The sequence below is a fragment of the Synchiropus splendidus genome, chromosome 1 (genome assembly GCF_027744825.2).
Source record: "Synchiropus splendidus isolate RoL2022-P1 chromosome 1, RoL_Sspl_1.0, whole genome shotgun sequence".
Classification (NCBI taxonomy): domain Eukaryota; kingdom Metazoa; phylum Chordata; class Actinopteri; order Syngnathiformes; family Callionymidae; genus Synchiropus; species Synchiropus splendidus.
The window spans coordinates 18,799,404-18,824,303 of NC_071334.1; the positions used below are offsets into that span (position 1 = coordinate 18,799,404).

The following is a 24,900-nucleotide window of genomic DNA, read 5'->3' on the forward strand; positions in this document are numbered from 1 at the left end:
CAGTAATAAGATTATACACTCTCGTTTCTTTCCCCTTCAATGAAATGAATGAATCATGGATAAATAGCTTTATTTCAGCTTAAATGATGATGATGAATGATGTACATTATCTTATAAATCACAGCATTAATTTGCAGTGGGTGCTAAAAACGCATCTATGAATTCCAGATGATCTGCAATACTTGGAAAAAATGTAACAAAAACATTGAGACATGTTAAATACCTTTAAAAAATAAGATAAAAACTGCATTAAACACTCAATAAAAATTAAATGGAAGTTTTTAAAGAGGGGGGATATAAATACATTATTGATGTTCAGTGAAATCTAAAATAAGTAAATGGTAAAAAAATAAAAAACAATTAAAATCAAAACAAAAAAGAAAACTAATGAGATTTTAAATTTTGCACAAGGGAGGTCAGTATCTAGAGTAAATAATCATGCTCACAGGTCAACACAGAACCCATATGAAGAACTGTGTTGCCCTCACTTTCTACTCTATCTGATGTTTCCCCAGAGTCCTCCACCGAGTCGTCTCCCGTACACAAGTCTAAAGATCTGGGGGAGGCGTTGACAGGTTCACTCTCGCCCAAGTCTGATGAATGCTGTTTGGAGACAAAGTCGGACAAGAAGAGAGAGTGGATCTGGGTGAGGAAAATCTCTCCCTCTTCATCTGGCAGGGGCTCCAGGTACCGGGCCAAAGAGGAGAGCATCTAGAAGAGTCATTCAAGATAAAGTCAGCACCATAGTTGAAATAGATATTATGTGTCTTGAAATGTATCGAAAGTGACCTTTTCCAAACAGGTAAGATGGCTCTCCCTCCGGAACATTCGGTTCATTTGCACACTTCTAATGAGAGGAGAAACAGAAATATCAACTATATGGTGATAATACAGATCTTCAAATTACAGAAGACTTTTGTTCATCGACATGTTTCAATATAAAACTGGTAGCAAAGGGTCAGGATCAAACCATAAAATAAGACTTGTGTCTTGCAACGCACCCAGATGCTTGAGAGTATTTCTGGATGATCCATGTGGCTCTGCGCAATGTCTGGTCCCAGTTTGGAATGTCTTGTGATGGTAAGAAATCAAATTTGTACGGCAGCTCTGAAACAAAAGCATTAGTTTAAAGTGAAAAATTTGCCAAAAAACCATAGATGTGTATCTCTTGGTATCGTATATACTCTGTAAGCTGGATGGCGTCTGGCTTTCTTTGACCAACAAACAAGTGGTTTGGGAATGAGGCGAAGGGTTTGAGGGGTCGTACGGACTAACAATCATTCCAATAAATGGAGCTCCACCACGAGAAAAGTAACTCTGAAACACAGAAGTACAATTTATCAACCTAACAGGTAACCAGAACCCAAATAACATAACTGAAAAGGTGACATTTGCATTTCATATTTGAGGCCGAGTTTACTTTTGCGTGCTTCATTACTGTAATGTAGATGCTCATGCTTTTCCATCATGTCAACATACAAAATGATGAAATAACACATAACGTTGCAAGCATTTTGAAGGTAAAAGAACAGAGGGAATAAAAATGCCAAAACATTATTTAAAAAATATTGACACTAGTGGCTGCTCATTTTACCTGAAACTGGTCCTGTGTGTGAATGTCCCGCACAGAAGGGTTGGGATTGAATGTGGGGTGTGAGTGGTACCAGCCCACCACACTGAAGCCCAGGGAAGTCAGCACTTCACAGGCCTGTGTCTGAGACACCGGGTCCATTTCACACTGCAAACCTGTACTCACACTGTTACAAGGCTCAGCCACGCTTATCTGCAGACAATATCAAAATAATTTGAGTTAAAATCAAACCGTTTTTACTGATCACTTAGAAACTCCTAACTATTCTCACCTTTAATATCCTCTCCTTCTCATAAAATGTTCCTCCAAGTAGACCGATGACTTCCCCTCGCGACACATGTGCATGCTGTGTGTCACATACGCCAAAAAAATCATATCTATTGATCTATATATTATCCATTCTTTGTTTATGGTTTGATTTTTATATTGTTTATTTTTTTCCCATCACACAAAACTGTCGCAGAAAGTTTCAAGAATCAATGAACAATCATCACAAACGTGAGGCTTATTTTACCATGTCCATGATGAGCAGAGTTTCAGCGCAGACGATGACTTGGAATGGCTCCTGGAAATGGACCATGAATCATTCTTAGTTAGCACCAACGCACACGATCACAGTTGGCTGTCAGAACAGCAAATGGTGGATACAGGACGTACTCACCTGAACTTCCTCACCAAAAGACCTGCAGGGTATCAGCTGAAAGGGGTCCACAGATCTGAGAGAGGGAGGAGAATGAATACAGTTCCACAAGTTGGACACTAACTATCTCCAGCTGTCGGACCCACCCAAGTTGCCTGGATGCCTTGCAGAGTTTGACTTTCTTCAACTTCTCTCTCTGCAGAGCCAGTTCCTCGGCACTCAGATGCTGCTCAACAAAGAGTTTCGATTAAAAGCTGCAGAAAACCCACCAAGTCATAAAACCAACTGAGTCAGTTCAAGTCAGTCAATCTCGAGTGAGTTGAGTTTTTTTTTTGCTTTCTTTTTAGTGGAATTTATAGAGCAGTATGGTAAGTTTCAGAAAATTAAACAAATTCTACTAGTTTTGGCCTGATCAACCTCACTCTATGTGAGCCGGGAGGTAACATAAAAAAGAAAAAAGTCATTTTGTACACGAGGAAAGTACCTACATGTAAGTGAGCTTAGGTTTACGCACCTCATAGGTCTGCCCCTCCAAGTCTTTGGCATCACACCAATTTCCCAACGTGTCCCGTACGCGGCGCTTCCTGGTACGCTACAATTAACATAGAAGCTCCACAGGTTAGTGGTCAATTGACTGTGAAGATTTAACTCACCATGCTCTGCAACCTCTGGGCCAGCTGATAGGCTTCAAGCACATCTTTACTTTCCTTGTGCTTGTAGCGATCCACCACCTTTGGTCGATTGTACACTGCTTGTTCTATATCAAACCACATTAAAGATATTCATACACCCACCAATAAACTAAAACTATTTCAATTGATAACATAAGTTAGAATCAGAATAGAATAGTAAGGCATAAACTCAATAACATGTCAGTAATACATCAGAAACTAATCAGCGAGTCCAAACACTTTAATTACCACAGTTGAAGTTGATGGCTCCAATGAGTTCCAAGTATGTGTGTATTCTCCCAATGCAGTTGACATCACCACAGTTTTTTAATCCTGGTCGGACTGAGGTCTTGTTCAGGTACTTTGGTTTGCTCCTAAGCCTGCGATTCAAATTGAACAACGGCTCAACTTCGAGGTCACATCAAACTTAAGAGTAAAAAGATGTTTTACCATTGATCAACAATGTAGTTTCTTATCTTAAGGTATCTCTCTGGAGTTTTTGACGGTCGGCCCTCAAAGAACTCTGGGATGGCTTGCTTTTCATCATCAGTGACAGTTTCCAAATCCAACTCAATTTCCTGCTCAGGGATTTTCAGGTCCTCTTCATCCTCTCCCTCTTCCTCTTCTGTTTCTCTGTCTTCACCTGGGGTGTCTGTTTCTGAAATTAAAATACGAAATAGATAAATCATTTAGATTGAGAGAATGAAGCGGGACCATTTAAAACCACAGACTTGTCAGAATCAGAATCAGAATCAGAATCAAATTTATTGTGTGTCTCTTACCGTCTTCTTGGCACGACAACAACAGTGAGGGCTCACACAGTGGAGTCCGTACTTCAGAATTAGTGTCCGTTTTCTCTGACAGTTCAAGAGCAGTTGGATCTTTCCTGTCAGAATCAGCCACATCAGGCCCATTTAAGACTAGAAGAGAATCTTTGGGTTTGACAGCTGAACCACTGGTGTGTATACCATCCACTTGATCACCACTGATTGCATTTGTTTTGTAGTCACTCTGCAGATCGGATTGACTCTGCTCACGTTTAATTTCAACCGGTTCTTTAATCTCCTCATCATCATCAGTGATGTCATCAGTAATATCCACTTCTTCATCTTCATCTCCAGAGAGCCTTTCTATGCGCACCGCATTGGTTAATACAGAAGACTGACTAGAAGTAGAACTTTTCTTGTTCACTGCAGGGCCACTAGATACAGCTGCCACTGTTGGTTCATCTTTTGCCTGCAGAAAAAAAAGTATGTGTCTGAGTCTTAAATTATATTATGGGGCAGTTGATGTTTACCTTGTGTTTAAAGTACTGTCTTGCATAATTCTTGACTTGGAAAACAGTGCGCGTGCCCACCATCTTGGCAATCTTAGTCCATCTCCTGCCAAATTTTGTCTGAAAATTGAATAGCAAGGTTATTTTTTGAGTTGGAATACTTAAAAACTGTAGTAACAATTCAAGCATACCAGGCCCACTTCAAATAACTCCTTCTCTTGTTTAGACCACCGAAAAGACGAATTTGAGGCAGAGGTCTTTGTTTGAGATCTGATCATTGAGTAGATGAGGAGACAATGAATGGATGCATGTCTTTGGTTCAAGTCGAATCCACCCAAACTCACCTCTTTACTTTGGTCTTGTTACCAACATTGTTCCAAACATGCTTGGGAATCTCCTTGCCAGTTAGATAATATCTGGTTATGTAAGTTAGGTTTAGATTATATTACATACAGACAGAAATAAATAACAGAATAACTAAATAAATACACAATGGACATGCAGGAAAATGATGCACATTAGACAAAAATTCATACAAACATGTAGCAAAATAAGGAGGCTTCCACATTTTAAAAATGATCTCTCACAAATCTTGTGGAAAAAAAAGAAAAAGGCCAGTTTACTCAATTCTAGCATCATTTAAGAATTCTAAACTTAAATCCTAAACTAAAATACTGGCAAAGGAACTGAAACTACAAATAGAAAACATCAAAAGTCGGCAAACCCCACAATAGACAGAATATTAATGGCTGCTGCCTGACATACTATTGACGTGTGGCGCTTGTGGGCATCAGTTGTGGTCAGGAAGTCTTGTAACCATACGAAGGCGACTTCAAACCAACCAAAACAATATCGCCTTTTATGTTCTGACAATAAACAAGTTCATCAAATGACCAACACACACACAACCCTTTCCCAAGTACAAAGTTTGAGCAAACTGTACAAACTTGTCGATATTGAGTCACGATTCAACTATTTGATGTGTAGCTGGTGCTACTGAATTGAAAATGATCAAACAATTGAGAATGAAGGATACTGTTCTTCCAGCAACATCTTCTCAATCACTTCGCGGTTCTCAGCGCTGATGGAACTATCCAGCTCCCAGGGCTGCACACAAACACAAGTACACAAATGAAGACCCATTACTGCATATTGTACTGCGGGGCATTCTCAGTACTGACCAGTATTCCGGGGCTGTTTTTCCATGTAGACTGTAAGAACTGCTCCTGCATTAAACCCTCTGCAGCACCAAGTTCCCTGACAGAGAGAGATGGCATTTTTAAGCGCAACCGAGCCAAGACACAAACGCCGCAACAAACACTTGGTTTCCGACGCATAGCAGCATACAAAGTTGCGGATACAACAGGACAGAGGATTATGGAGCATTTATAATCAACATCGATTGAGACAAGAGACTTCTATTACCCGATATTGTTATCAAACTCGTCTCCTTCGATGTCAACATCAAGCTCGTCCTCCATGTTGTCGGACAGACGTAAACACAGCAAAGAGCGGAAGTGATGTCAGACGCCCATGGCCACAGCGTCCCCTGGTGGCCCAATCCCAAAGAGAAGATCATTCTCTTTCTAACTGACGTTTCTAAAAAAAATACAGGACTTTTGTATGATCACGTGAGTTTGGTTGAATAAAAGGTTTGACATGGACATGCATTATTTAAATAGGAGGCCTTGTTTGCTAAGTTACCCTTATAAATGCAATATATACATATCTATTATAAAAAGCTGTCGAGTGCATGTTAAGGCTCCTCTGCTGGTATCTGGTTCTCATTTGTTACCCTTCCGATCTGGGAAAAGTTTGCTTGATGCTTGAACTTTTGCGGATTATAGCTGTGCACTATAGTTCTGACTGCCACGCATTTGTTCACTTTGTTCAGCTGTGTGTGACTTGGCCAATCACATGCATGTTCCTTTTGCTCTCATTCTTTATTTTCTATTTTATGTTCTACAACATAAGCTATAAACTGATCTATTTATATATTGAACTGTCTTTGATCATTTGTGTACTTTGCATCCTGTTTTCAAGGGAGTGTTGACCATAGTGTTTTTTTCTTTCTCTTTCATACATGTTCATGATCCTCCTGTTTGTCTCAGTTTTCAGATTCTATTCTTTGATTCGGTCAGTGTGTTCTTCTCCTGGACCACTGATGTTCTCAATTATGTCTATTTCTTACATACTTCATCAAACTGTTTATTTCCATATCAGACTCTCTGTGCTCCACAAACCCCACGCAATTGGGTTCCACTTTGTGCAGATTCTCCCACTGGTTTTAATATTTAACTCCCACATGCTTCTGTGTATGTGTAACTTTCTTGTTGTGCTATAGGCATATTTGAGAGAGTTTATGTTTGAGTACTGTACATCACTTCTATTTATTTAGCAACACTAACACTATGGTTAGTCTTGCTAACTTGGACTGAAGAGATCAGGCTAAAATCAACTGAGTGGCTCATGTCATTTCCCCATCCCTGAACTCAGAGAGCCTTCTATCTCTGATTAAATCCTGAGGGAGGTGTCGACATCCTCTGAAGAGATCATCAACTCAGCCAGGGTCTTTGTCCTCTCAGAAACACAACTGAGTGTCTGTAGATAAAATCGGCTTGGCTCAATTTTCCATGCTCTCTGGAGACCAGATGTGAGTCAGCAGAGGTGATCACAGCAAAGGTAAGGAGTCTTATGAGTCAAAGATGAATTCTTTAAACTCATTTCTTTCTTTTCTTCATTTTCTTCTTCATGAGGTCCAGGGGAACGTACACAACTAAACTAGGTTTGCTCCAGAGTTGCTTCCAAAGTGAATAGAACATTTTAAATACATGTGTGCATATGTGTTTCACCATTTCTTGGTGAAAGTCAACTATTTGAATGGCAGTGCTGACTGATTTTTCCCCATGTTGATCCAATCTAAAATTGAGTGGTTTAACTAGTGAAAAGCTTGTGAGGCGTATTTTTCTTGAAGTATTCCAGAGATTTTGGACAAAATGTGGTGAAACAAGAAGCCCATTCATTTTTGACAGAACTATTGTTGGGCAACGTCACAGTTTCACCATTTTCAGCTGGTTTATTTTTGAAAGAACTTCAGTTGATCAGTGTACATTAGAGAATGCGAGTGTCCTCAATGTATCATAATCTCTTGGTAGATGACACTGCCACATCATGTTTATTCACCAGAAGCTCATCGTCTGCTATGGTTGTTGTAGACCTTGATTTAGCACCAGTGCAACCATGGTCCAGAGGGTGGCAGTGATCGGAGCAGGGCCTTCAGGTCTGACCAGCATTAAAGCCTGTTTGGATGAAGGTTTGGAGCCAACCTGCTTTGAAAGCAGCCAAGCCATCGGAGGGTTGTGGAGATTTAAGGTGCGGAATGAAGCTTTGTCCACAGTTTTTGTTTTGGTGGTTTCAGCTTGTGTTTCACATCCGCTTTTCTTCAGGAGACCCCAGAGCTGGGTAGAGCAAACATCTATCCATCTGTGATCATCAACAGTTCCAAAGAGATAACTTCATTCAGTGACTTCCCTCCTCCGGCTGAATTTCCAAACCACATGCTCCACTCTGAGGTTCTCCTGTATCTGCAGCTTTACGCTCAGGCCTTCAAACTGCTGCAATACATCAACTTTGAGGTGAGAGCATAAATAACCTGACATCGACAAATGAAGCCATTCAACAGTTGGGTCACTCTGATGCTGTTTTTTTCAGACCACTGTCGTCACTGTGAGGCAGGTCCAGGGTTTTGCTGTGAAAGGACAGTGGGAGGTTGAGACTGAAAGTAGAGATGGTCAGAGGAGGATTCAAGTGTTTGATGCAGTGATGGTTTGCACCGGTCACTACACAAAACCCCATCTACCTCTCCAGGACTTCCCAGGTGTCACGTCTGATGTTCTCACACACACACCGCATACACTCACCTTTAAAATGGATGGTGTATTTTAGGAATTAAATCATTTGGGCTGTCAATAGATTTAGGTTTTTAATCTTGTGTAATCGATCCACAGCAGAGTTATGCATGATTAATCACAAATTAAAATGGTGTGATGATAAAATCTTCATTTAAGTTATATTTAGAAAAATAAAGTGTGACTTTGATATTAATCACAAATTAACTTTGCTGTGCAACTCAAAAGGATGACATTTTTTTAAATCTATTGACAGCCATAATAATATACAGGGGTTGGACAAAATAATGGAAACACCTTAAAGCTTTTTTAAGGTGTTTTAAGGTGTTTCCATTATTTTGTCCAACCCCTGTATTATGATCACAGGATGTGTAGCGGCAGTAGGATTCAGCATTTACATTTGTGATATAATCATATATTTAATCCAAACAAAGACACAGTGGGGAAACCTGGTTCCAAAATGAATGGTTGGAATAAAACGGGCACCTTCCTGAAAATAAATATTAAACATTGTTGATATAAATAACAAAAGCCCAACTACTTGTGAATTTATTAGTATAGATGATTCTAAAAATGATAAAAGATATGAACTGAATGTCAGATAAGATGTACACAAAAAAAAAACAGAATACAAATTTGACCTTTGAAAGTGCATGATCTAATACTTAAATATGTATAATAAGTCACTGAATTGAGGAAGCAGTGCAGCGATACTTGCAAGTTAGTGATGGAATATAAAAATCTAAATACTGACCCAAAATACAGACTGGAAAAAAAAAACATAGAAGAAACCAATACATTTTGAATGCAAGTTTAAAAACATGAGAAAAATGTTGAGGAAGAATTGTTTAGTCAGCATCCATTTGTTGACGCGCCTGAACGTGGCTTCACAGTTCCAAGCTCTCTATTTCATTACTAATGTTTTCAATTCAGGTATTGCAGAGTTTCCTGGAAAATATTTCCACAGTTGGGAATATTGCAATGCTAAGGGTCTGGATGGGAAAACGGTGGTGGTGATCGGTGTCGGGAACTCTGGAAGTGACATTGCTGTGGACATTAGTCGGGTGGCTGAGAAGGTGAATGAACTTGTGGTTGTCTCCCTGGTTTAAATCTGAGCCATTCAAAAACTGCCCATTTCCATGCATAACCGTTGAAGGTGAAATCTTTCAGGTGTACCTGAGTACGCGGAGTGGAGCCTGGCTGGTCAGCCGTGTTGGACCAGGCGGTATACCAGCTGACTTGATTGGAACCTCTCGCATGCACATGATGATCAAGAGGCTTTTTCCATCTCAAGTTGAAAAGATGGTGGAGAACAAGCTCAACCAAACATTAGACCACAGTCTCTATGGACTGAAACCAAAACATGGGTAATCAAGCATCTATTTAAGTTTTCCATCTAAGGTACGGCCAGTTTTTGACTCTACTCCTTTCATTAAGTTTCTTTGACCAGATTCCTGTCGTGAATGACGAGCTGCCAGCACGAATTATTTCAGGCCGTGTTCAGGTGAAGCCAAATGTGAAGCGCTTCTGTGGCTCCGCTGTCGTCTTTGATGATGGAAGTATTTTGGATAAAGTGAGTTTCACAAGTCAAGTGCATGAGTTGCATGAAAAATCAAAATCAAAATACAAGTGTGTTATTTTCACTCCTTATATATGATGCGTGTGGGTGTGTTCTTGTACGTCTATCTTTTTGAGAACCTGTGAGTTTTTAATCAACAGAGTGAGGACATTTTGGCCAGTCCTCACTTTGAAGGTTAAAACTACAATATAGCTATGTTATTGTAAAAGGGTTTTACTTTGGTTAAGAGTAAAGGCTTAGTTTTGACTTTTTTTTTTAGATAGTTATGTTTGGAGTGAGAGGCTGGGAAAAGCATGTCTGGCGGTCCTCACTAAGCTAGGAAGTGTGTGTGTGTGTGTGTGTGTGTGTGTGTGTGTGTGTGTGTGTGTGTGTGTGTGTGTGTGTGTGTGTGTGTGTGTGTGTGTGTGGTAGTCTTTATCAAGGCCAAAGTGAAAATGAAGCAGGCAAGATGGAAAAAAAACCTTCACTCAAACTTCAAAGCGCTAGGTCATCAGCAAAAGGCCATCTGTTTGACAGGGGCTAAGATGTGCTACTAATAAATGGGTCAAAAAAACAGTTTCACAGTGAACTAATGTTCAAATGCTCTTCTCTATCCAGGTAGATGTGGTGGTGTTTGCCACAGGTTACAACTACAGCTTCCCTTTCTTGCCGTCAGCTCTCCAAGCTAAATGTGGTCACCGTCTGTGTCTCTACAAACACGTCTTTCACCCAACGCTGACCAAACCGACCTTGGCCGTGGTGGGATTCATCCACGGTCTTGGAGCCATCAACCCACTGGCTGAGATGCAGGCTCGATGGGCCACCAGAGTTTTTAAAGGTGGATATGTTGTCCATTATTATTACAGACAACATCAAATCAAATTTGGATAATATGAACAAAGAGTGTTCTACTTGTTTTGTTCTGAAACAAGGCTCTATGCTTACTGAAATATGTATTTTCATTCTAAAACATGCACTCATCTTATTTGAAGATGATCATTTAAACAAAATGGAAGAGTAGTAGTACGTTGTACAATACATTTAATATACATTATACAAACATTATGAAAAATAGTTTCAACGTTTTACAATTGAAATTGAAATTTTGTTCGCATGTGCAGGATTAACGACTGTACCATCCAAGGAAGCCATGATGGAAGAGATCGAGAGGGATACAGCCACCATGCATCAGAAGTAAGACTATAGTTCTGAAATTGTCAAGTTGTTTTGAATTCAGAATCGTGCAGTAAATCTTTTAACAATTTATGTTGATATAATACATTAAATAAAAAGAGACAGCGCAAACTCATGAAAGACGGAAATGATGCTGAAGCACAACTTCACCACCATCTGCATAGATAGTAAGGGAATGAAAGAAAAATGGAATCAGTTTCCTACAGCCATTGTTGCGTCAGATCCTGTCGGTTCAAATGTAAAGTATTAAGCATTGGTTACATATTCAGTGATTCCCACTGTTCACAGATTTGCCTGCTCTGAGCGCAACCCCCTCCAGGTGGAGTACATCCCATATCTGGACTCCCTGGCCGAGCTTGTGGGAGCAAGGCCAAATGTGCTAAGGCTCTTGCTGAGGGACCCAAAACTGGCTCTGCAAGTTCTGCTCGGACCCTGCACCCCTTATCAGTACCGTCTTACTGGACCTGGCCAGTGGCCAGGAGCCCGAGAGGCCATCTTGACTCAGTGGGACCGAGTGCTAAAACCCTTTAGAACCAGAGTAGTGTCAGAACCAGAGAGCAACGGCGGCTCAACTAGGCCGAGAATGTTAATGATTTTTGCAGCTGCGATTTTCCTCTGCTGTGTCTACAAGAAACAGAAAAGCATGTCTTTGCTCTCACATCTGCCAAATATTAAAGCAATGTGGTGAAATATTGTTTTTAACAATGTGGTACAGTGTTTTAATAAAGAACATTCTGAAGTTATCCACTCAGTCTCATGTTTGCTTGACCAGGAAACCTTGTGGGTAAATGCAGAGAACTGGAAGTTTACAGTGGTGGAAAAAACTTGCACCCTGCACTGACACCCTTAAACTTTGACACCATCTCAAATGGTTAAAATCCGTTTAAAAATGTGCCCGCATTATACAGACACAAATACAAATTATATTTTTTTGTTTACAAGAAAAAAGAGCAAAACCAAATTCTTGACACTTTCAACGTGCCAGTTCTCAACGTTGTTGGCATTGTCAACAAATAACAGACGACTTGTTTCAAAATGGAATAAATGAATAAAGCATCAAATTAATATTTCGGGTGTGTCCGAAAACATTTTTCCACCACTGTATTCTGTACGTTCAATAAGATTTACTGTGTACGGAACTTACACGAATCTTGGAAAAGTATTTATTATAAAATAATAATTATTATTACAGTATTGCTATTCGGCTACACGGAGAAATCGCCGATGGGTCCTCAATTTTACTGAATTGAAAATGATCAAACAATTGAGAATGAAGGATACTGTTCTTCCAGCAACATCTTCTCAATCACTTCGCGGTTCTCAGCGCTGATGGAACTATCCAGCTCCCAGGGCTGCACACAAACACAAGTACACAAATGAAGACCCATTACTGCATATTGTACTGCGGGGCATTCTCAGTACTGACCAGTATTCCGGGGCTGTTTTTCCATGTAGACTGTAAGAACTGCTCCTGCATTAAACTCTCTGCAGCACCAAGTTCCCTGACAGAGAGAGATGGCATTTTTAAGCGCAACCGAGCCAAGACACAAACGCCACAACAAACACTTGGTTTCCGACGCATAGCAGCATACAAAGTTGCGGATACAACAGGACAGAGGATTATGGAGCATTTATAATCAACATCGATTGACACAAGAGACTTCTATTACCCGATATTGTCATCAAACTCGTCTCCTTCGATGTCAACATCAACATGTTGTTGGACAGACGTAAACACAGCAAAGAGCGGAAGTGATGTCAGATGCCCATGGCCACAGCGTCCCCTGGTGGCCCAATCCCAAAGAGAAGATCATTCTCTTTCTAACTGACATTTCTAAAAAAAAAAAAAACAGGACTTTTGTATGATCACGTGAGTTTGGTTGAACAATAAGTTTGAAAGGACATGCATTATTTAAATAGGAGGCCTTGTTTGCTAAGTTACCCTTATAAATGCAACATATATATATCTATTATAAAAAGCTGTCGAGTGCATGTTAAGGCTCCTCTGCTGGTATCTGGTTCTTATTTGTTACCCTTCCGATCTGGGAAAAGTTTGCTTGATGCTTGAACTTTTGTGGATTATAGCTGTGCACTGTAGTTCTGACTGCCACCCATTTGTTCACTTTGTTCAGCTGTGTGTGACTTGGCCAATCACATGCATGTTCCTTTTGCTCTCATTCTTTATTTTCTATTTTATGTTCTACAACATAAGCTATAAACTGATCTATTTATATATTGAACTGTCTTTGATAATTTGTGTATTTTGCATCCTGTTTTCAAGGGAGTGTTGACCATAGTGTTTTTTTCTTTCTCTTTCATACATGTTCATGATCCTCCTGTTTGTCTCAGTTTTCAGATTCTATTCTTTGATTCGGTCAGTGTGTTCTTCTCCTGGACCACTGATGTTCTCAATTATGTCTATTTCTTACATACTTCATCAAACTGTTTATTTCCATATCAGACTCTCTGTGCTCCACAAACCCCACGCAATTGGGTTCCACTTCGTGCAGATTCTCCCACTGGTTTTAATATTTAACTCCCACATGCTTCTGTGTATGTGTAACTTTCTTGTTGTGCTATAGGCATATTTGAGAGAGTTTATGTTTGAGTACTGTACATCACTTCTATTTATTTAGCAACACTAACACTATGGTTAGTCTTGCTAACTTGGACTGAAGAGATCAGGCTAAAATCAACTGAGTGGCTCATGTCATTTCCCCATCCCTGAACTCAGAGAGCCTTCTATCTCTGATTAAATCCTGAGGGAGGTGTCGACATCCTCTGAAGAGATCATCAACTCAGCCAGGGTCTTTGTCCTCTCAGAAACACAACTGAGTGTCTGTAGATAAAATCGGCTTGGCTCAATTTTCCATGCTCTCTGGAGACCAGATGTGAGTCAGCAGAGGTGATCACAGGTAAGGAGTCTTCTTTAAACTCATTTCTTTCTTTTCTTCATTTTCTTCTTCATGAGGTCCAGGGGAATGTACACAACTAAACTAGGTTTGCTCCAGAGTTGCTTCCAAAGTGAATAGAACAATGTCCATCTGGCTGTGAGGCTCTAGCACTAACCGCTGTCCATGCATTTTTTTAAAAATACATGTGTGCATATATGTGTGCATATGTGTTTCACCATTTCTTGGTGAAAGTCAACTATTTGAATGGCAGTGCTGACTGATTTTTCCCCATGTTGATCCAATCTAAAATTGAGTGGTTTAACTAGTGAAAAGCTTGTGAGGCGTATCTTTCTTGAAGTATTCCAGAGATTTTGGACAAAATGTGGTGAAACAAGAAGCCCATTCATTTTTGACAGAACTATTGTTGGGGAACATCACAGTTTCACCATGTTCAGCTGGTTTATTTTTGAAAGAACTTCAGTTGATCAGTGTACATTAGAGAATGCGAGTGTCCTCAATGTATCATAATCTCTTGGTAGATGACACTGCCACATCATGTTTATTCACCAGAAGCTCATCGTCTGCTATGGTTGTTGTAGACCTTGATTTAGCACCAGTGCAACCATGGTCCAGAGGGTGGCAGTGATCGGAGCAGGGCCTTCAGGTCTGACCAGCATTAAAGCCTGTTTGGATGAAGGTTTGGAGCCGACCTGCTTTGAAAGCAGCCAAGCCATCGGAGGGTTGTGGAGATTTAAGGTGCGGAATGAAGCTTTGTCCACAGTTTTTGTTTTGGTGGTCTCAGCTTGTGTTTCACATCTGCTTTTCTTCAGGAGACCCCAGAGCTGGGTAGAGCAAACATCTATCCATCTGTGATCATCAACAGTTCCAAAGAGATAACTTCATTCAGTGACTTCCCTCCTCCGGCTGAATTTCCAAACCACATGCTCCACTCTGAGGTTCTCCTGTATCTGCAGCTTTACGCTCAGGCCTTCAAACTGCTGCAATACATCAACTTTGAGGTGAGAGCATAAATAACCTGACATCGACAAATGAAGCCATTCAACAGTTGGGTCACTCTGATGCTGTTTTTTTCAGACCACTGTCGTCACTGTGAGGCAGGTCCAGGGTTTTGCTGTGAAAGGACAGTGGGAGGTTGAGACTGAAAGTAGAGATGGTCAGAGGAGGATTCAAGTGTTTGATGCAGTGATGGTTTGCACCGGTCACTACACAAAACCCCATCTACCTCTCCAGGACTTCCCAGGTGTCACGTCTGATGTTCTCACACACACACCGCATACACTCACCTTTAAAATGGATGGTGTATTTTAGGAATTAAATCATTTGGGCTGTCAATAGATTTAGGTTTTTAATCTTGTGTAATCGATCCACAGCAGAGTTATGCATGATTAATCACAAATTAAAATGGTGTGATGATAAAATCTTCATTTAAGTTACATTTAGAAAAATAAAGTGTGACTTTGATATTAATCACAAATTAACTTTGCTGTGCAACTCAAAAGGATGACATTTTTTTAAATCTATTGACAGCCATAATAATATACAGGGGTTGGACAAAATAATGGAAACACCTTAAAGCTTTTTTAAGGTGTTTTAAGGTGTTTCCATTATTTTGTCCAACCCCTGTATTATGATCACAGGATGTGTAGCGGCAGTAGGATTCAGCATTTACATTTGTGATATAATCATATATTTAATCCAAACAAAGACACAGTGGGGAAACCTGGTTCCAAAATGAATGGTTGGAATAAAACGGGCACCTTCCTGAAAATAAATATTAAACATTGTTGATATAAATAACAAAAGCCCAACTACTTGTGAATTTATTAGTATAGATGATTCTAAAAATGATAAAAGATATGAACTGAATGTCAGATAAGATGTACACAAAAAAAAACAGAATACAAATTTGACCTTTGAAAGTGCATGATCTAATACTTAAATATGTATAATAAGTCACTGAATTGAGGAAGCAGTGCAGCGATACTTGCAAGTTAGTGATGGAATATAAAAATCTAAATACTGACCCAAAATACAGACTGGAAAAAAAAAAACATAGAAGAAACCAATACATTTTGAATGCAAGTTTAAAAACATGAGAAAAATGTTGAGGAAGAATTGTTTAGTCAGCATCCATTTGTTGACGCGCCTGAACGTGGCTTCACAGTTCCAAGCTCTCTATTTCATTACTAATGTTTTCAATTCAGGTATTGCAGAGTTTCCTGGAAAATATTTCCACAGTTGGGAATATTGCAATGCCAAGGGTCTGGATGGGAAAACGGTGGTGGTGATCGGTGTCGGGAACTCTGGAAGTGACATTGCTGTGGACATTAGTCGGGTGGCTGAGAAGGTGAATGAACTTGTGGTTGTCTCCCTGGTTTAAATCTGAGCCATTCAAAAACTGCCCATTTCCATGCATAACCGTTGAAGGTGAAATCTTTCAGGTGTACCTGAGTACGCGGAGTGGAGCCTGGCTGGTCAGCCGTGTTGGACCAGGCGGTATACCAGCTGACTTGATTGGAACCTCTCGCATGCACATGATGATCAAGAGGCTTTTTCCATCTCAAGTTGAAAAGATGGTGGAGAACAAGCTCAACCAAACATTAGACCACAGTCTCTATGGACTGAAACCAAAACATGGGTAATCAAGCATCTATTTAAGTTTTCCATCTAAGGTACGGCCAGTTTTTGACTCTACTCCTTTCATGAAGTTTCTTTGACCAGATTCCTGTCGTGAATGACGAGCTGCCAGCACGAATTATTTCAGGCCGTGTTCAGGTGAAGCCAAATGTGAAGCGCTTCTGTGGCTCCGCTGTCGTCTTTGATGATGGAAGTATTTTGGATAAAGTGAGTTTCACAAGTCAAGTGCATGAGTTGCATGAAAAATCCAAATCAAAATACAAGTGTGTTAATTCCACTCCTTATATATGATGCGTGTGGGTGTGTTCTTGTACGTCTATCTTTTTGAGAACCTGTGAGTTTTTAATCAACAGAGTGAGGACATTTTGGCCAGTCCTCACTTTGAAGGTTAAAACTACAATATAGCTATGTTATTGTAAAAGGGTTTTACTTTGGTTAAGAGTAAAGGCTTAGTTTTGACTTTTTTTTTTAGATAGTTATGTTTGGAGTGAGAGGCTGGGAAAAGCATGTCTGGCGGTCCTCACTAAGCTAGGAAGTGTGTGTGTGTGTGTGTGTGTGTGGTAGTCTTTATCAAGGCCAAAGTGAAAATGAAGCAGGCAAGATGGAAAAAAAACCTTCACTCAAACTTCAAAGCGCTAGGTCATCAGCAAAAGGCCATCTGACTGACAGGGGCTAAGATGTGCTACTAATAAATGGGTCAAAAAAACAGTTTCACAGTGAACTAATGTTCAAATGCTCTTCTCTATCCAGGTAGATGTGGTGGTGTTTGCCACAGGTTACAACTACAGCTTCCCTTTCTTGCCGTCAGCTCTCCAAGCTAAATGTGGTCACCGTCTGTGTCTCTACAAACACGTCTTTCACCCAACGCTGACCAAACCGACCTTGGCCGTGGTGGGATTCATCCACGGTCTTGGAGCCATCAACCCACTGGCTGAGATGCAGGCTCGATGGGCCACCAGAGTTTTTAAAGGTGGATATGTTGTCCATTATTATTACAGACAACATCAAATCAAATTCGGATAATATGAACAAAGAGTGTTCTACTTGTTTTGTTCTGAAACAAGGCTCTATGCTTACTGAAATATGTATTTTCATTCTAAAACATGCACTCATCTTATTTGAAGATGACCATTTAAACAAAATGGAAGAGTAGTAGTACGTTGTACAATACATTTAATATACATTATACAAACATTATGAAAAATAGTTTCAACGTTTTACAATTGAAATTGAAATTTTGTTCGCATGTGCAGGATTAACGACTGTACCATCCAAGGAAGCCATGATGGAAGAGATCGAGAGGGATACAGCCACCATGCATCAGAAGTAAGACTATAGTTCTGAAATTGTCAAGTTGTTTTGAATTCAGAATCATGCAGTAAATCTTTTAACAATTTATGTTGATATAATACATTAAATAAAAAGAGACAGCGCAAACTCCTGAAAGACGGAAATGATGCTGAAGCACAACTTCACCACCATCTGCATAGATAGTAAGGGAATGAAAGAAAATTAATAATTAGGCTTCAGTAATATTTAGAATAAATATTAATGTCCATTGCAAAAATGGAATCAGTTTCCTACAGCCATTGTTGCGTCAGATCCTGTCGGTTCAAATGTAAAGTATTAAGCATTGGTTACATATTCAGTGATTCCCACTGTTCACAGATTTGCCTGCTCTGAGCGCAACCCTCTCCAGGTGGAGTACATCCCATATCTGGACTCCCTGGCCGAGCTTGTGGGAGCAAGGCCAAATGTGCCAAGGCTCTTGCTGAGGGACCCAAAACTGGCTCTGCAAGTTCTGCTCGGACCCTGCACCCCTTATCAGTACCGTCTTACTGGACCTGGCCAGTGGCCAGGAGCCCGAGAGGCCATCTTGACTCAGTGGGACAGAGTGCTAAAACCCTTTAGAACCAGAGTAGTGTCAGAACCAGAGAGCAACGGCGGCTCAACTAGGCCGAGAATGTTAATGATTTTTGCAGCTGCGATTTTCCTCTGCTGTGTCTACAAGAAACAGAAAAGCATGTCTTTGCTCTCACATCTGCCAAATATTAAAGCAATGTGGTGAAATATTGTTTTTAACAATGTGGTACAGTGTTTTAATAAAGAACATTCTGAAGTTATCCACTCAGTCTCATGTTTGCTTGACCAGGAAACCTTGTGGGTAAATGCAGAGAACTGGAAGTTTACAGTGGTGGAAAAAACCTGCACCCTGCACTGACACCCTTAAACTTTGACACCATCTCAAATGGTTAAAATCCGTTTAAAAAAGAAAAAAGAGCAAAACCAAATTCTTGACACTTTCAACGTGCCAGTTCTCAACGTTGTTGGCATTGTCAACAAATAACAGACGACTTGTTTCAAAATGGAATAAATCTCTGGAATAAATGAATAAACCATCAAATTAATATTTCGGGCGTGTCCGAAAACATTTTTCCACCACTGTATTCTGTACGTTCAATAAGATTTACTGTGTACGGAACGTCACATATTGTGAATAACATTTGTAAACCACACGGATCTTGGAAAAGTATTTATTATAAAATAATTATTATTATTACAGTATTGCTATTCGGCTACACGGAGAAATCGACGATGGGTTCTGCGCATGCGCACTGTTGAGGCGTTCCTCCGCGAGGGGCGTTGAATGTTTGTTATTCCTCTGCTTTTCCTCACAGAACTTCAACACCATTCGATCGGTTTCGCGTGTTCTTCGTCCTTTTCGTCCACAAAAAGGCAAGTCATTGCAAGGAACCAACTTTTAACAGATAAGACCACAGTCAAAATTGTGATCATTGCGTTTCTCAACACTGGTTGGCTTTTCGCTGAGCTTGTAAGGCGTGTTGTTTAAGGAAGAGCAGTCGCGCTCGTGCACAGCTTTATTTACGTGCTTGTTCTCACCGTCGAAGTTCTTGTTCTTGCAGCTGAAGTATGCGTCGGCGCGTAGCAGTGATTGGCGGAGGAAGTTCTGGTCTGGCCTGCGTCAAGTGCTGTTTGGATGAAGGACTGGAGCCTGTGTGCTTTGAGAGCAGTGATGACATTGGCGGTTTGTGGCGGTTCAAGGTTCGTCCGTTCCAATTCACTATGCTTCTAAAATGCAGAGGTCTTACCTGGCGACTTTGGATCATCTCCAGGAGAACCCGGAGCCGGACAGAGCCAGCATCTACCACTCTGTCATCATCAACACCTCCAAGGAGATGATGTGCTTCAGTGACTATCCCATTCCTGCTCACTTCCCAAACTTCATGCACAACTCTCTCATCATGGACTACTTCCGCATGTATGCTGACCACTTCCAGCTGATCAAGCACATCCGCTTCAATGTAAGGTGCAACTCGGAGCACTGTATTCCATAAATCGGTCTGTGTCTTCTAGTTATCAATTAACTCATCTGTTCTTGTTGCACAGACCAAAGTCCTGCAGGTGAAGCAAAGGTCGGACTTCTCTCGCTCCGGTCAATGGGACGTGGAGATAGAAAGCCAAAATGGGAAAAAAGAGAAACACATATTCGATGCTGTGATGATCTGTACTGGACACCACTGCCAGCCCAACCTCCCTCTGCAGGACTTTCCAGGTAACACAGTATGGAGTTGTTGTTTTTTTAACACGCCCCTCACAAAGCACCTTTACCCCAGTCGTTATGCAACAGTCTAAGAGAGATAAATGTCATGTCAGGACACCCACTTTCCCCTAGTTTTTTTTACATATAAAGCAGGTATTCTCTGTCAAGTGTCCTAATGTGTGCATAAGTGACAAGTCTTTGTTTGCAGGCATTGACACATTTACTGGAAAATACTTTCACAGTCGGGACTACAAGACACCTGAGCAGTGGAGGAACAAAAAAGTAGTTGTTATTGGAATTGGGAATTCTGGAGGGGATCTTGCTGTTGAACTGAGCAGAGTTACCAAGCAGGTTAGGTGAATTTCTCTTCACAAACCACTTGTTTTTAGATGTGTGTGCTTTTTGCTATTAGACACTGCAAACTGGCACAAACACACAATATAGTGTTTACAGTGCTGATTCAGTGAATAAGACCAGATGTGAGAGGAACCGTCTCAGGCAGTACCCAAGTGTCCGTGTGTTGAATGGCAGAGACTCTGACTAGACTAATGGGAAGGAGAACCAACAATATGATGAACCAGGAGAGAGATACACGAGCAGGACACAGCAAATGAAACCTGAAGTAGAATCAAACGTAGCGATTAACAACACTCATGAGAATTAAATAAATAGAAATACGCAAAGGTTGATTCATTGCAACAGGCACAGCAATAGTGGAGGAAATCGGAAGATTTATTGGAAGATATATTCTTCTTATTATTAGAATAAATAAATATAAAAGCCGAAGCACCAGGAATAAGAACCAGGGATAATAATCACAAATAAGAGACCGATTCACCTGAATTGCAATGAGGATGATCTAACACACATGACTGGAACCAGGAGGCCTTTGAGCTGGAGGTGATCATGTGACATTACCAGGTGACGCTTGAGGAGGCAAAGAGGGTAGCGAACAATAAGTAGAAAATAAAACCATTCTACAAGCAGAACATGACTATTTGGAATAGTATACTAAATATCCCCAATATTACTCTACTAAATCCGCACAGCAAACTATTTATTTAGGCAAAATACTGTTCAGTTACAGCAAAACATGAAAATATTGAAAGCTTTTTAAACCACGAAATGGAAGGTGAGCACAGATTAAGGTATGAAAATTGTAACTGATGTCTTATCTGAAGAGGATAGATATGCATGCAGCATACAGTACTGTCTTCTTTCTGTACTCTTAGATGTGACCCTGAAGTTAATCATTATTTTTGCTCTTTCCCAGCTTTACCTGAGCACTCGGAGAGGTGCGTGGATTCTGAACAGGGTTGGCGATAATGGCGTCCCCCTTGACTTGAACTTTAATCGGGTGTTGAACTTTGCCCGTTTGTGGCTTCCCTTTGGGGTTTTTTGTCACCTGGCTGAGAAAAGACTCAATCAACGATTTGATCATGGGCTTTACAACTTGAAGCCAAGTCACAGGTGAATCCTTTTTCTGATTCCAATGAAGACATTCATTCACCAGTAGCAAAACCATCACACAGTAACTTAAAGTACGGAGTGAAAATATTCATGACCAATATTTCACTCATATAACTTAGTCACTAACGACTCTTAATTTACACACATCAGGGTATTCAGCCAACACCCCACTGTGAACGATGAGCTACCCAACCGCGTACTGTCCGGAACAGTCCAGGTCAAACCCAACATCCGCAGATTTCAAGGATCCAATGTGGAGTTTGACGATGGGACGGTGGTAGAAGATGTTGACCTGGTGGTAGGTCTGCCTCACTGCATTTAATATACATTTATTTTTTTGTTATACAGGGGCATGGAGACTTAAATTTACTCAGTTGAATGTAAACGGATTATATTTGTTATTTTATTCACAGACTCCTTTGATGCACAGGAGTTTCCATGTATTGGTTCAGGGATGAGTCAAGGACACTTACTATGAAATGAGACTTTTGCATCATAGCTCTGTTGTCCTGTAACAGTGATTTAACTTGCATTATATGCATTATAATTTGCCTGCCTGCATTTTGGTAGGTAGCTTTTGTTTCACCGGATCAGTGAAAATATTTCACTACAATTGTGTTCCAGGTTTTTGCTACAGGTTACAAGTTCTCCTTTCCTTTCCTGGCCTCCAATGTGGTTTCAGTGGCCAACAACAAAGCATCACTGTACAAGTATGTATTTCCTCCTGAGCTTGAGAAGTCGACCCTGGCCATCATTGGTCTGGTGCAGCCACTGGGGGCTATCATGCCCATCTCTGAGATACAGGCCAGATGGGCCACTCGAGTCTTTAAAGGTAATGTTCCGTGCTGAACTTTTGCTTTCAAAGGTTGTTACCCTCTGGACTGGAAAACATGGACTGGTGTGTTTGTTTTTACTCAGGCTGCAAGAAGCTTCCATCTGTGTCTGACATGTTAAAGGACATCCAGTGCAAAGAGCAAGCCATGGCCAGCAGGTTCTGTTGTGTGCTTCTTTATAAGAAAACATATCATCAGGCTACACTAATTTGATTGTGTCCTAGCTGTTTATGCATGTTTAAGAGATGAAGAATAATGGGTTCATTTATTACAGAGATGGATTACTAAATAGAAGCGATGGCCATTTGATACAAAAGATGCGAACAATGAGTGACTGTCTGACAATATGAAGGGAGGATGTTTGAGAATTGCAATTGTTAAAAAAAACAAAACATTCTGCAATGTTCTGTTTTCATTCACCAATTTAAGCCTCCTTCTTGACTAAGATTAAATAAGGAAGACAATTTTCCAAAAGCAAAATAATATAAGCAACAAATATGTTTTGGGCACATTTGAGTTTAAAACTTTTATGATCTTGTTATTTTCAGGTACGTCACGAGTCAGAGGCACACGATCCAGGTGGACCATGTCAGCTACATGGATGAGATTGCGCGGGAGGTTGGAGTTCGCCCCAACTTTGCCAAACTGCTCCTCACCGACCCCAAACTTGGACTGAACATCATTTTCGGTCCCAGCTCACCTTACCAGTATCGCCTCACCGGGCCTGGAAAGTGGAGCGGTGCCCGCCAGGCCATTCTCACACAGTGGGAGAGGATCATTAAGCCCATGCAGACCAGGCCTTGTGGTGAACCAAAAGCAAATAGGTCATCAAGATGGCCTCTGGTTCTGGCCGCATCTGCGTTGGGCCTGGCTGTCTACGTCAACAGAGAGAGCTTCTTGACGTTAATTCAAGATCCCACTCCACTGCTGGAGAGAATAAAGGATTACCTGCCAATCCTGGGAAAACCAGTTAACATGTAAACCCGCTAGTCTTGCAGCACTATCATTTATTCATGCAGTTTAGTTATTCATGTCCTGAAATGGACTGCATCCAGATAACCGTCCATCACTGACTTAGCAGATGGATAGATTGTGCATCAATAAAGTCCATAATAGGACACATGGGCAACAGCACCTTTATATTTATGATTTAGAAAATGTTTAGTATTCGTTCTAATGTTTTCTTTTATTAATATGCGTTTGAAGAAATTTGGACACCAAATGTATTCAACTGCCTAAAAAACTGTCCAATTGAATGTATAACGTGTGTATGAAATCATGTATTGAAAGAGATTTTATAATGTGTTGAAACCAAATAACGCAGACCTTTTTTAGTGGCATCCATTGTTACATTCATATATGATACTGTATGACAATACTGTATGCTTTAGTGTATGATAATAAAAATACACTAAAGCATCTTAAAATTAATCTCTGGCTTTATCTGGATATGATTAGCCAGGTTTACGTTCTGGAAAAATAACCACCATATGATCTTAAGGGACAGTACTGCCAATGTATTTGCAAATTCACCAAGTAAAATTAAGAAAATGTATATTTGTTTCTGTGCTTACTTTACTTTTCCATGCATTAGCGACCATTAGTGGTATTTGTCAAAGAAAATGCTTCACCTCCTATTTGGAGTTCTTCTTTAGTTCTAGTGAGCTGCTTTGGAGCCAAGGCTTATATCTGATTTGACAAATATTATGGACTAATTTGAGGTGAAACTCTTGTAGCTCAGGCTGTTGAATTTTAATGTAATAGTTCAGTATTCTGATGGAGCTACATTTAACTGCCAGCATATGTAAGGGATGGAAATAGTAAAACAACTTCCCTGCTTGGGGTCAATAGAGCAGGTCTGTTTAGTACTCTGTAAACTAATTTCAAGTCTTAAATGTGGTATGGGAGCAAACAAGGCATTCAAAATAATATAAACTTAGCATAGCACAAAACATTTACCACAACTATTAGCGTTGCATATGTCAGCAAAAAAATCACCCAGTTAAATGATCACTCAAGTGTTGTTTGTGCAATTGTATTTGTATTTTTTTCATAATTGCTTCTGGTATTTGTGTTATATCTCTACTAATATGGCTGAGACTCAAGTCCTTTCATTATTTTCTCGTGCTTATTCTTATTCAGTTCATTTGAGGCTCCCTGCTTCCAAGAAGGTGCTGCCAATGTTCCATGTCTTCCTCCTAAAAGCGGTCTCCAGCAGTCCAATCTACGCAGCCACTGAAGCTTCTCCGCCCCCTCTCATTGCTGGCAATCACCCAGTCTATCAGGTGAACAAGATTATGGCTGAGAAGCAAATGAACCCCAAGAATGTTCCTGTTTATCTAAGTCACTTATCTTGGGCACATCAGAAACATATTCCTTGAACACCCCAGACACAAAAGGCACTATGCGTGTTTCTAGAGATAGGGGTGCTATCACAACCCTCTGCTGTAAGTTTTTATTTTGAATTGTGCCTTCCATGTCTAGTTTGATGCCCACTGCCTTATTTTGATATTTTCAGTCATTATCCCTCCCTTAGATACAAGCAACACTTGGGTAGCTATAGTGGCTTCATATCACTGCTCCTCTGACTTTTGACCCTGACACTTCCATTCCTGAAACCAAATGACAGGTAAGTACTTTTGAGT

The 24,900-nt window shown here is 40.4% G+C and overlaps 4 protein-coding genes across 5 annotated transcripts; 3 read left to right on the forward strand and 1 right to left on the reverse strand.

Annotated features, from left to right (window-relative positions):
- Positions 1-53: 53 nt before the first annotated feature.
- On the reverse strand, positions 54-8,354 carry mysm1 (Myb-like, SWIRM and MPN domains 1). 2 transcript variants are annotated; one of them, XM_053882960.1, is made up of 21 exons: positions 7,505-8,354; positions 5,604-5,777; positions 5,360-5,435; positions 5,215-5,285; positions 4,523-4,594; positions 4,370-4,448; positions 4,200-4,298; positions 3,685-4,138; positions 3,353-3,560; positions 3,152-3,282; positions 2,885-2,988; positions 2,746-2,823; positions 2,378-2,457; positions 2,253-2,307; positions 2,106-2,156; positions 1,863-1,937; positions 1,595-1,783; positions 1,185-1,317; positions 1,002-1,107; positions 790-847; positions 54-711 (listed from the first exon to the last, which is right to left on the reverse strand). In XM_053882960.1, exons 2-21 carry the CDS (start codon positions 5,657-5,659, stop codon positions 424-426), a joined length of 2,463 nt encoding a protein of 820 aa, XP_053738935.1. In that variant the 5' UTR covers positions 5,660-5,777; positions 7,505-8,354; the 3' UTR covers positions 54-423. The 2 variants fall into 2 exon arrangements, with proteins under 2 accessions (XP_053738935.1, XP_053738942.1); XM_053882967.1 differs by lacking the exons at positions 4,370-4,448; positions 5,360-5,435; positions 5,604-5,777; positions 7,505-8,354 and having other exon boundaries at positions 5,215-5,286.
- On the forward strand, positions 6,325-11,526 carry LOC128755713 (flavin-containing monooxygenase 5-like). Its single transcript, XM_053859686.1, has 10 exons — positions 6,325-6,860; positions 7,394-7,550; positions 7,625-7,813; positions 7,890-8,057; positions 8,980-9,162; positions 9,257-9,453; positions 9,524-9,659; positions 10,263-10,482; positions 10,766-10,838; positions 11,127-11,526. Exons 2-10 carry the CDS (start codon positions 7,419-7,421, stop codon positions 11,524-11,526), a joined length of 1,698 nt encoding a protein of 565 aa, XP_053715661.1. The 5' UTR covers positions 6,325-6,860; positions 7,394-7,418.
- Positions 11,527-14,356: 2,830 nt separating this feature from the next.
- Positions 14,357-18,458, forward strand: LOC128755780 (flavin-containing monooxygenase 5-like). The gene is made up of 9 exons (XM_053859816.1): positions 14,357-14,488; positions 14,563-14,751; positions 14,828-14,993; positions 15,958-16,100; positions 16,195-16,391; positions 16,462-16,597; positions 17,141-17,360; positions 17,644-17,716; positions 18,059-18,458. Exons 1-9 carry the CDS (start codon positions 14,357-14,359, stop codon positions 18,456-18,458), a joined length of 1,656 nt encoding a protein of 551 aa, XP_053715791.1.
- Positions 18,459-19,012: 554 nt separating this feature from the next.
- LOC128762420 (flavin-containing monooxygenase 5-like) lies at positions 19,013-23,810 on the forward strand. Its single transcript, XM_053870681.1, has 10 exons — positions 19,013-19,126; positions 19,315-19,453; positions 19,525-19,713; positions 19,799-19,964; positions 20,161-20,303; positions 21,226-21,422; positions 21,573-21,720; positions 22,047-22,254; positions 22,341-22,413; positions 22,804-23,810. The coding sequence occupies exons 2-10, from the start codon at positions 19,322-19,324 to the stop codon at positions 23,234-23,236; spliced, it is 1,689 nt and encodes a 562-aa protein (XP_053726656.1). The 5' UTR covers positions 19,013-19,126; positions 19,315-19,321; the 3' UTR covers positions 23,237-23,810.
- Positions 23,811-24,900: the final 1,090 nt, after the last annotated feature.

What these genes read in the sequence shown, in the direction of transcription:
- mysm1 (XM_053882960.1), bottom strand. Translation starts at nt 5,659, where the DNA reads ATGGAGGACGAGCTTGATGTTGACATCGAAGGAGACGAGTTTGATAAC. An exon ending in AAGATGTTGCTGGAAGAACA is followed by an intron (nt 4,595 to 5,214) that starts GTATCCTTCATT and finishes TTACATAACCAG; the next exon opens with ATATTATCTAACTGGCAAGG. An exon ending in GACAGTACTTTAAACACAAG is followed by an intron (nt 4,139 to 4,199) that starts GTAAACATCAAC and finishes TTTTTTCTGCAG; the next exon opens with GCAAAAGATGAACCAACAGT.
- LOC128755713 (XM_053859686.1), top strand. Translation starts at nt 7,419, where the DNA reads ATGGTCCAGAGGGTGGCAGTGATCGGAGCAGGGCCTTCAGGTCTGACC. An exon ending in CTCTCCAGGACTTCCCAGGT is followed by an intron (nt 8,058 to 8,979) that starts GTCACGTCTGAT and finishes GTGGCTTCACAG; the next exon opens with TTCCAAGCTCTCTATTTCAT. An exon ending in TTAGTCGGGTGGCTGAGAAG is followed by an intron (nt 9,163 to 9,256) that starts GTGAATGAACTT and finishes GAAATCTTTCAG; the next exon opens with GTGTACCTGAGTACGCGGAG.
- LOC128755780 (XM_053859816.1), top strand. Translation starts at nt 14,357, where the DNA reads ATGGTCCAGAGGGTGGCAGTGATCGGAGCAGGGCCTTCAGGTCTGACC. An exon ending in GGCCACCAGAGTTTTTAAAG is followed by an intron (nt 17,361 to 17,643) that starts GTGGATATGTTG and finishes TCGCATGTGCAG; the next exon opens with GATTAACGACTGTACCATCC. An exon ending in ACAGCCACCATGCATCAGAA is followed by an intron (nt 17,717 to 18,058) that starts GTAAGACTATAG and finishes CACTGTTCACAG; the next exon opens with ATTTGCCTGCTCTGAGCGCA.
- LOC128762420 (XM_053870681.1), top strand. Translation starts at nt 19,322, where the DNA reads ATGCGTCGGCGCGTAGCAGTGATTGGCGGAGGAAGTTCTGGTCTGGCC. An exon ending in GCGGTTTGTGGCGGTTCAAG is followed by an intron (nt 19,454 to 19,524) that starts GTTCGTCCGTTC and finishes GATCATCTCCAG; the next exon opens with GAGAACCCGGAGCCGGACAG. An exon ending in TCAAGCACATCCGCTTCAAT is followed by an intron (nt 19,714 to 19,798) that starts GTAAGGTGCAAC and finishes CTTGTTGCACAG; the next exon opens with ACCAAAGTCCTGCAGGTGAA.